The sequence below is a fragment of the Colletes gigas genome, unplaced genomic scaffold (assembly GCF_013123115.1).
Source record: "Colletes gigas isolate AHSC1104 unplaced genomic scaffold, ASM1312311v1 Colletes_gigas_Sc00022, whole genome shotgun sequence".
In the NCBI taxonomy this organism is placed as follows: domain Eukaryota; kingdom Metazoa; phylum Arthropoda; class Insecta; order Hymenoptera; family Colletidae; genus Colletes; species Colletes gigas.
The window spans coordinates 1,513,301-1,523,210 of record NW_025106651.1 but is presented as its reverse complement, the minus strand read 5'-3'; the positions used below and the strand labels follow the sequence as shown (position 1 = coordinate 1,523,210).

Here is a 9,910-nt window from a genome sequence, read left to right as displayed (position 1 = left end):
CGAGCGCGCACCACGCGATCAGACGATTTTGGCGTCGAGAATGCGGATGAGAAATATTCGTGTCGTGTTCGTGCACGCTGAGATCGTCTCGAATGTATATATCTACGCACGTAATAGATGTATAATTCCCTATATACCTATATGTACACGCGCGTTAGCGCGCGCGCGCGCGTGTGTGTCACTCATCGTTTTACCTCGTCTCATTACGTATAAATGTTTCAACGTGTTCGTAAATTCGCGTCATGTGCTCCGCGTGTGTATGGTGTAACGTGTGTGAGTGTCCGTATGTAGGTGTGTCCTCCTTTTGGTGTTCGTGTATGCGTGTGTAAACGTCTTCTTATATAAAATCGGCAGTTCGGGCAGTTCGACGTCTCGCCGCACGACTCTAGCCTTACGTATGAAACCAGATTTACAAAAATACGTTGCGCGTGTGTTTCGCGTATTTGGCACTTTTTCTCCCCTCTCTTGCCCTTTCCACGCCCACTCTCTTCCCCCCCTCCCTTCTTCCTCTCATTCAGACTCGGTACCCTTCCCCCCTTTTGCTCGCATTCGCACCGTTCAGCCACTGTTTTCGCACTCTCACTTAGCGATCACGCAATAAACACGCACGCGCACACAGACATTCTCTCGTTTGCTCTCGTTACCGCGCGGCGCACCCTCTCCAAGAGTCTCAGGCGATCGAGATCCTTGGGACCTGTCCACAGTTCGGAGAGGTAAAAGATCCCACGCCACGGATATACGCGGATTACACCGTAAATTCGTCGAGTGTAAACGGAACCAGGCACCCGAACGAATAACACGAATCCTCCTTCTTTTTTTTTTTTTTCTTCCTCGGCTCGCACAACTCTCAAACTGAGTTCGTATCAACGCCATTTTCGTTTTCATTGGTACTCCAGAGTGTCCGGCAGATTCTCATCTTTGGCAGCATCGATCGAGAGAGGGTCCTCTTACGCGTCGACGCGAAAATCGGCAGTTTCGATGATGGACAGCGTCTGCCGAACGACGTCGACGACGACGACGACGACGACGATGACGTTGATGACGGCGACGTCGACGGGAACGACGACGACGACGCCGACGACGCGGTGGCAGCTGTCGCTGTGACCGCGGCACGAGGCCGCGCGGGATCGTCGACTAGTCCTCCTCGAGGCCCATGTTCATCAGCATCATCTTCTTCTTCGCGATCTTGCTGTACTTGATGTCGATCGGCTTCGTCGTGTCGTAGAGACTCGGCGCCTGGCAGATGATCAACACCGTGCCGAGCACGCAGGCCACCGTGAAAATCCAGAGGAAGATCCGGTCGAGCACCATCGCGACGTACTTCCAGTCCTCCTCCACCTGCAACAATAAAGTTACCCCACGTTTTAGTAACTGCTCAACGATGTAATAAATAAATAACGATTCATAATACATTTACAGAAGTATATTTTCTCCAAGTTTCGTTCCAATGCCTTAAAAATTAAAGAAAATATTTTAAATGTACTTCCAGTTCTCCTCCACCTGCGTCAGCAAAATTACCCCACGTTTAGTAACTTCTCAACGATGCACAATGCGTCGCGTAAATGGAAATTCAGAACAAAAATTATGACTTCTAAACTAGTCAATTTTCGACCTAAGACCTCTTACACTTTTTTAAAGAGAATACAAAGATGCATCACGTGATGCATAAAAATTATACAGTTTTCTTAAAAAAATTGAATCGACCTTGATTTTTTGTTGCATAAAAATTGTTTTGCTAATTTCTACTAATGCAATTTCTTGTCAAGTGATTACTGTGTAACTTTTGTTCGAAAAGGTTTTTGATTGGCTTAGAGGAAGTGCCTGAAATATCGTAGCGATCATTTCGAGTATATGGGCGTTCGGGAAGAGAATCATAACTTTGCATCTGTGTAATGTTTTTCCTTGATTCCTTTTTAATTAAAATATAAAATAGATACAGATACAATTTCTTATCTTGTAAATAAATAAAAGAACATTTTTTATTAAATTAATTCCGATTCTGATTCGAAGCAGGTATCAGTAATTGCAATAACGATTTTGATAATTTTCTCTGATTCAGGTAAATTCGGACAGCTAAAATTGGCGTTGAATTAAAGTTTGATGTGCCCTAAATTAATATGCAACAAATCATCGAGGTATTTTTTGGTATTTTTGTTTAAACTCAATTCAAAGTTGATAAACATTTAACATAACAAATTGGGACCAATTGTTAATATTGTAAAAAGATTGTTTAGCAGTTTGAAAGGTACTATAATAGTGTACACAACTTGCAAAAATCAAATTAAAAATACAAATTTTCGGTAAATGGCACATGTTTAAGAAAATGCACCGAAAATTGCAATAAATTTCTGGCGTCATTTTCCAGAGCAAATTGGTAAATTCAGTAAAAGTTATGGATAGTGTTAAAATCTACGTTCCTTTATTAACATTTTAGGATATAAGAATTTATATAACATGAACTTTAGTTTGTTGACTTTTGTCCATTGCTGGACACACTGTGCGATGTAATAAATAAATAACGATTTATAATATGAGCACACAGGTACCATGAGGAAGCGAGATTATACATTTAAAGAAGTATATTTTTTTTAAATTTCGTTTCAACGCCTTAAAAATTAAAGAAAATATTTTAAAGCAGCTTCACTGGGCCAATCATCTCGATATGCTGACGATTTATGATCGTTACACTTTTGCTACACTAAGCAACCTCCACACGTTACATATTTAGAGTTTTCAATTCATAAGACACAAGCATTTTTTCTTTTATAGTGAATCACAATTGCAGTGCACTAATACGAGTGGAGAGGAATTATACAGGGTGTTCAGTCACCCCAATAGTGAAAATCACTATTAATTTGTTGATTGAGGCTTCGTTAAAAAGTTATTAAAAGATTAGATTGAACAATTTCAAATCATGCAGGGAAAAATTATTTTCGATTGAGGGGGTCAATTATAATCATTTTTGGTGAATAGACACACCCTCGAAATCCGAACCATTTTCGAGAAAAAAATTTATTACCGAAAATATAGTGCGAGACCAGAATGTGTCCCTGAATTTCGTGTATATCTTTAAAATGTCACAACTTCTGAACGGATTGAAGGATTTTAATGTTTAAAAAGGCAAACAACGCGTACTTTAAAATGAGAAAAACCCCATAAAAATGGTTCAATGTTCAAACAGCGATAATTCCTACAATAATGAATGTATTTAAATGAAACTTTTTTCTGAAGTAGACCTCATGGATATCAACAAAAAAGTACTAAACAAAATTTCCGTAGGACGTGAAACAAATTGATTAAAAATGAAAAACGAATTTTTAAGAAAAATCGACAGCTGTTGAAATTCGGCAAATTTAAAAATGTCAAATCGTTCTGGAAAAATTATTTTTGGTTGCGTGGGTCAATTACAATCATTTTTGGTGAATAGACATACCCCCGAAATCCTACGCACTTTCGAGAAAAAAATTCTTTAAAAAAAAACTTTAAACGTTAATGACTTTTTAACGAAGCTTCAATCAACAAATTGGTATTCTTGATTTTGGTCTTATTTTAGCCTCTAGAATCTCCCATTAAAACTTTTCCCGCGGGTAGCCGAGCACCCTGTATAACGCACGATATATCGAGGTGCCACTTCCAAAATATAAAATTTTGAAAGAAAACTAGAAAAGTAACTGTTTATTGTTGCAATAAAACAATTAAATTCTGGACGTTTGCATTTGTTTAAAATACGAAATACTATGAAACTTGCAGATATTGTGAAGTTCGACCTGTTTTCTTAATATTTAAGAAAAACTATGCCAAATGTCCGATTACTTCGACAATTCCCTAACACAAGAAGAATAGAATTGTTTTTCTGTATGTTTTATTTTTCAGTGTTTATGGCGATTGTTATGGTAGTATGAACTTGAAAACAATTAAATCCTGGACGTTTGCATTTGTTTCAAGTACGAAATCCTGAGAATAACGTTCGTAGAGGAAACGTGATCGTTGAATCATCAGGAGTGTAGGTAGATTTATCAAGAGCCGTTGACAGCATGAACGCAACCTCAGCTTTAATGAACCTAGAGCTACAGCATTGGCGAAACTTCAGGGCCACTTTACTACATGGTCATAGTTTACGCCCGGGAGTCTCAACTGATGATGGGAACACCGGCCACGAAACCCCCAAGTCTGAACTATAGTGGATTAAAATTGAAGACAGAGAACAGGTGAGCAGTAACAACTCAGCGACAGTATAAGTGTATACGTTTAACGATTTATCCGCTATTTACATATCGATTTACGAATGAAATATAATGGTACAGTTACTGTGTAAATTTCAACGTTAACAGACTTTGACAGATCCTAATATTTCATATAATATGAAGCAACGTTTATTCACTGAACATTGTTGTCTGCGCCTTCTACGTCTTTGTGTCCACGATAGAAGGAGAAAATGTATAATACGAGCTTTGTAAATGACACACCCCCGTCATAAATACAATACTTCGTCCGATAGACCAATCGCAAACACACTTTTCTGCTCAGGTAGGTTCTTCTGTGGGAATGAGAAACATTTTCCAGAAGTTCTGCTCCCTCGTCGAGGTAAAGTATCATCTACTCAGCGGTTGGGGTGGATCCATCATACGTGCTCCCAGTCACTTTATGTACGTAGCTAAAAGGCAAGTCTATCTACGAAGTTTCAATCGAGAACCCTTACGACAGATACAGAGCCGCCCTATATCGCTCGAGAATAGTTGAGAGAGAAAGAAAGAGAGACAACTGATCCGTCATCTCGAGGGTGTATTGACTCCATTCGATTTCCTCCTTGACAAGGGAGGAAGTGGACGATAAAACGGACACCCGATACTTTTATGATACTTCCACGGGAACGGTGTCTGGAATATCGTTCACTTTCAATTCCATACAACCTCCCAGCGTATCGTTTATCCCTCGCTACGCTCACGCGTGCCTAATCTTTCATCCGGATAAACGAAACCTCCTAAGGTCTCTCGACCCAATAATGCATTCTTGTTACACGAATAAAAGTATTACAGTAAAATTCCGATTATCCGGAATGTTAGAATAACCGGCATATTTACCTCGACTATTCCTCATATTCACACAAACAAAGAAGTCCAGCAATGACGTCGGTACTAAACAGTTGACGAATAAATCGTAGGAATTTTATGTATTTTATTTTTTATTAATAAACTGTGTCGGTATATTATCCATGATTGAAAATCAAAAATGAATTTTTAAGAAAAATCGACAAGTAGGTGGACAAATTTTTCAGCGAAATTGAAAAATTTCAAATCGTTTCAAAAAAATTATCTTCGGTTGCGGGGGCCAATTACAAACATTTTGGGTGAATAGACATATCCCCGAATTCTTACGCACTTTCGAGAAAAAAATTCCTTGGCGAAAATATAATGTCTGACCATACCATAGATATGTTTCCCTGAAATTTCATGCGTTTGTTTAAAATATCATAAATTTGAACGGATTGGAGGATTTTAATGTTTAAAAAGTCAAACAACGCGTATTAAATTATAAAAATATTCGAAAAGTTGTTCCTTGATCCCGTAAAGTGAGAAAAACCCCATAAAAGTGCTACAATTTTCAAACGACCATAACTCTTACAATAATCAATGGATCTCATTGGAATTTATTCTGAAAGTAGAGCTCATAGATACCTACAAAAAAGTCCTAAACAACTTTTTTGTAAAGTATCAAACAAAGTTATTAAAAATCAGAAACGAATTTTTAAGAAAAATCATCAGGTAGTAGGTGCCTAAATTTTTCGACAAAAAACAAATTTTTAAATCGTTTTATACAAATTATTTTCGGTTGCGGGGACCAATTACAATCATTTTTAGTGAATACCTCTGAAATTCTACGCACTTTCGAGAAAAAAATTCATTACCGAAAATATAGTGTGAGGCCAGAAATTATTGTAAGATCACGAAAAAAAGTCTTACAATAATCTTCTTAGAATGATTTTAAAAGTTGTACCCTTTACTTTTACAACCTAAATGGAATTTTCTCCAGTTTATTGCACTAGGTAACGAGTGAGAAAGTGAACATGGTTCTACTCTAAACAAATTTGATTTATTTACGTCGTCATAAATTAGTCCAATACAATCTGACTAAAGCTCAATAACCCATTAAGAATCACGACGGAGGAAGATCGATTCATGAATGTTACATTCAAGTTTTTCGAATAATTCCAAGCCCAGACTCCGGGGCCAGACCGTCGGTGGGAAGGAATACGCAGCGATAGAAAAAAGTTTGCTTAATCCAGGATCATGACGGCCAAGTCCTTTTCTCCCAGCACCTTCCTGACACCCGTCTCTGGCGTCGAGCCAATCCACCAAAGGCGAAGAAAGCCCGGCGTGGGCGTGTTGCAACGGTCGAGGTTCCATGGTTCGATGATAAAACGCAGTCCGTTTTTTCGTGTGTCCGTCCACGACGTGCTATTATTCCAGCCCCATTGTCGCGAATTTTTGTATTTAGAGTTCGGCTCGATTAGATCGGAGGAAACGGGATTATCAGAGGGCTGGAACGCCGACTGATTCCGGATGCGAACGCGCGGAATTGAAATCAGAAACGTAATCTCAGTTTCAAACGTTTGCCAACGCGGCGAAGCGTACGCTCGGGCACGACGTCCTTCTTCCTGCGGGGGCACTTCCTGCCGGGAGGACTGTTTTAGTATTTCGCGCGAGCAACCCGGCGCCGGGAGCGCCGTTTCGTCGGCTCGCACAAACCCTCTCGCGGATCGAAATCTCTATCGCGCCATTATCGCTGCATCCTTCGATTTTAGCCGTCGTTTCCGTTCGGCTATTTACACATTCGGGAACGTCTCTCGATCGTTGCATAACGTTCTATCGAGCCATCGTTGCCAATAGAAAACGTGAACGACGCGAACTTCGAGATGTTGCAGTATTGTAAGTGGAAAAAAATTTCGAAAAAAACGAAGTTGTATAGCTTTCTTCCACAAAATATTATCGAAGAAGACCTTGAAATACGTGTTATGCTTTTTCTCTCTTTTATTTTCCTTTCCATCTATATTATGAAGCCTCTGAACAGATAATGCGACGTCGAAATAAATGAAGAAAGTAAACTTTCCACCGATACCAATGCAGTGACATTGTTTTAGTTCAGATTTTATGTCGAGAAAACCCAGCACATTTCGATCGTTGTGGACAACTGACGGTGCGTCACTGACTGTTGAAGTCGCGCACTCAAATTTACTCATGCAAGTACATCACACAGCTCCTTCTCCTAAGGTAAATAATACATTTCAAAATAGGTACAATACTATAATAATAGTGCAATAATATATTACAAAATAAAATATTTTGTATTTCATTCTTATCTTCTTAATAATTTTGATCGAACAAAACTAGAAATATTTATACACTTACAAATGTGCAAAACATAAAATAAACGAAGCGATATCGCGCTGCTTGGGTCTTCTCGTACTCATTTAGAGAAAGCGCGATTGCGCTTTTCGGGATTCTTCGACAGTGTTTTTTCAATATCCCCTGGGACTCAAACGGTTAATAAATAGTAGCAGAATTGAACATCGATAGAAAACCGAGTGAACTTCTTTTTAATAATGAGAAGTTTTAAGGATTATTTTCGAAGATTGTACTTATCAGTCCCCACGTGGCCTGCATTCGAAAGTCCAGTTCGTCTCGTAGAATATCGAGACGCCAAGGCTTCGAAGTTGCCGATCTTTCAGTAACTATTTTGACGAAGAACTTAGTCAGGAAACGACCGGCTGACGGAAGTTTGACTCGCTGTTTCGTTGGAGGGAGGGGGGGGGGCAACGGAACGGAGGGGGGAAGGGGACACTGGTAGTTACGAAGTTGAATGTAGTTTTTAGCACACTTTATAGTTACTTGGCCGGCGGGCGACGAAGTTCGTCCCGGAACTTCGACAGCCGAAAATATGATAATTCGCCCGGCGAAGGCTGGTGTCTCCAGAAAGTGTCGTGGGATATCGTTTTTGTTTTAACGGGCGACCCTTAGAAGTAACGGCGCTATTATTACACTCTACGTTCCACTTTTTCCGATATTACAGACGTGTTTTATGAAACTCGAGCGTAAAAAGGGTGCTATCAATGCTGGCGCGTTGAAAACGCGAGCAGCTCTCTCCCACCATCGTTACTTCTCTGCGGCTGAAATTTAATCGATCACTTTTTTTTTTTTGTTGCAGACAGCAATTTTTATGGACAGCGCTATTATACGGGGGAAGTTTTTCAGCTACGAACGCTCCCGTCGTAGTCGAAATAATTGCAGATTAAAATGTAATCGCGAACGGGAAGAAAATTGATAGCAAAGCGATAAAACGAAACTCAGGATCCGTTTTTGTGATACGAGACGCGGTTCCCGTGGCGTGTCGCGAGCAATTTTCATCGATAACGCGCTGTACGGGCCTACAGGGTGTCTTCAATTTTAACAGAATAATCAATTCTTATTATTTCAAGGAAAATTGCAATTACTGCGCCTGTTTTGCCATGTTTGGTACGCAATATATTCTTTGCAAACTTATTCGGTATTCCACGGCCTCGAGGGAATCGTGAGAATATGGATTTCCTCGCTGTTATCCGATTCCACGTTTTTATCCTTCGATTCTTTCATAATTCATGTGCTATCTTTCGCCGTGCAACTTGAAGTACTTTGTACATCCGGGAAACTTATTTTTATTACACCATGGACGTGACTTGCTTTCAAAATTGTTCGTTTCTTGGATCTTAAAATTTTAGACGTTAACGAAGGCTCAGATTCTGGAAGTCGAATTCATTTCTGTCAGATCGTAACATAAATAAATTCGGTTGGAAGTATAAACGTATTCCAATTCTGAGAATTCTATTTGAATTTCGTTTAAAATGGAAGACTTGGCAATAGAGATTATATTAATACTCGAAAATCTTAGAATCCAGTCCTGTAATTCTTAAGTGAAATTAAACTCATAAAAATAGTATAAACCAAATTCATAAAAGCTTCGGAGAAAAACAAATTTCAAATCGTTTTGGAAAAATTATTTTCGGTTACACGGGTTAATTACAATCATTTTTTATGAATACATATACCCTCGTAAACCTACGCATTTTCGAGAAAAAAATTCTTTATCGAAAATATAATGTCTGACTATACACGACATATTTCCCTGAAATTTTGGGTCGAAAAAAGATTTTTCAAATCGTTTTTAAAAAATTATTTTCGGTTGTAGGGGTCAATTACAATCATTTTTGGTGAATACATATACTCTCGATATTCTACGAATTTTCGAGAAAAAAATTCCATTCCGAAAATGTAATGTCTAACCAGAAATATTCTATTGAAATTTCATGCGTATGTTCAAAACATCATAACAACGCGTATTTTTGTGAGGAATATGTAGAAATCCTAAGAATATTGAAAAAGTTGTTCCTTAACCCAGTAAAGTAACAAAAACCCCATAAGAATGATCCAATCTTCAAACGCCCATAACTCCTACAATAGTTAATGGATTTCATAGAAATTTATTCTGGAAGTAGAGCTCATAGATACCTACAAAAAAGTACTAAACAACTTTTCCGTACAGCGTTAAAGAAAGTTATAAAAAATCGACACAGGGTAAGCGAACTTTGTACATCCAGAAAACTTATATTTATTACACCATGGACGTGATTTGCTTCCACGATAGTTCGTTGCCTAGATCTTAAAGTTTTCGACGTTAATGAAGACTCAGATTCTGGAAGTTGAAATCATTTTCGTCAGATGGTAACATAAATTATTTCGGTTGAAAGTATAAGCGTGTTACAATTCTAAGAATTCTATTTGAATGTCCTTTAAAATAGAAAACTTGGTAACGGAGATTAACAGACGAAAATCTTAGAATTCAGTCCTGCAATTCTTAAGTGAAATTAAATAATAACATA

The 9,910-nt window shown here is 38.5% G+C and overlaps 1 protein-coding gene across 1 annotated transcript in view; it reads right to left on the bottom strand.

Moving 5' to 3' along the window:
- Positions 1–1,134: 1,134 nt before the first annotated feature.
- LOC122401202 (acetylcholine receptor subunit alpha-like 1) overlaps positions 1,135–9,910 on the bottom strand; it is a 234,824-nt gene continuing 226,048 nt past the window's right edge. Inside the window, exon 7 of the mRNA XM_043403184.1 lies at positions 1,135–1,338. Within this exon, the coding sequence (XP_043259119.1) occupies positions 1,135–1,338 (204 nt within the window). The remainder of the gene's footprint in view (positions 1,339–9,910) is intronic.